Below are 898 nucleotides of genomic sequence, written 5' to 3' on the forward strand. Positions count from 1 at the left end.
GTCGCCATACCTGCCAACGCAAAGGTTAACATTTGAACTCGGATAATCACTAATTTTATTAGTACAACATTTTAATTGAGGCTCAAAATTGAGAACAACGTCTTACCACATTGAAAAGGTAAAATGTAAAATATTTTGATGATCAGGTTAATGAAATTATAATCCTGACGAATGAGAACGCGTACCTACGGTACTTCGTGTCGAAGATGGTGAAGTCCCAGATCCCGATCCTGCTAGTAGGCCCCACGGGCACCGGCAAGTCCTCGCTCGTTATCGACTTCCTCTTGTCTCTGCCGCGGCACAGGTACATCACCAATACCATCAACTTCTCCGCAAGAACCACTGCTAACCAGGTATTGGAATTTCTTCTATTTATCTTTTTTATTTATCTATCTATTTATCTATCTTTCTAAAATGTTTCTTTACTTGTAAGTATATTAATCGAGTGTAACACTGAATGAGTGTAATTTATTATTTTTAGACTCAAGATATCATAATGTCGAAAGTGGATAGACGTCGTAAAGGTGTATTCGGCCCATCAATGGGTAAAAAGGTGAGTTAGAATTCATCAAGTGTGTATATTTTATTTTGTGTGAAATACTAACAAAACACTTTGTTTATAATTCTTTCGCAAGATATTAATAAGAACATAGCTTTCGCCCACAACTCCTTCCGCGTGGAATTAAAAAAACAAAAATGAGTAGCCTACGTGTTCTTCCAGTCTATCCTCTACGTCTCAATTTCATCGAGATACCTTTAGCTGTTTAGGCTAATCCACCTAAACTTTCGCATTTATAATATTAGTATGAGTATTATTTAGCATATATAAATTAGTTAATGTGTTCAGTGTGTCCTGTTCGTGGATGATCTGAGCATGCCGCAGAAGGAGCAGTACGGC

At 37.2% G+C, this 898-nt stretch overlaps 1 protein-coding gene across 1 annotated transcript in view; it reads left to right on the forward strand.

The window, feature by feature from the left end:
• The first annotated feature begins 10 nt into the window (after positions 1–10).
• LOC106109530 (dynein heavy chain 3, axonemal-like) overlaps positions 11–898 on the forward strand; it is a 1,333-nt gene continuing 445 nt past the window's right edge. The window contains exons 1-4 of the mRNA XM_013291063.1: positions 11–24; positions 147–353; positions 482–553; positions 848–896. Of these exons, the coding sequence (XP_013146517.1) occupies positions 207–353; positions 482–553; positions 848–896 (268 nt within the window). The 5' untranslated portion in view covers positions 11–24; positions 147–206. The remainder of the gene's footprint in view (positions 25–146; positions 354–481; positions 554–847; positions 897–898) is intronic.

Source organism: Papilio polytes, unplaced genomic scaffold (genome assembly GCF_000836215.1).
Source record: "Papilio polytes unplaced genomic scaffold, Ppol_1.0 DF821239.1, whole genome shotgun sequence".
Lineage (NCBI taxonomy): Eukaryota > Metazoa > Arthropoda > Insecta > Lepidoptera > Papilionidae > Papilio > Papilio polytes.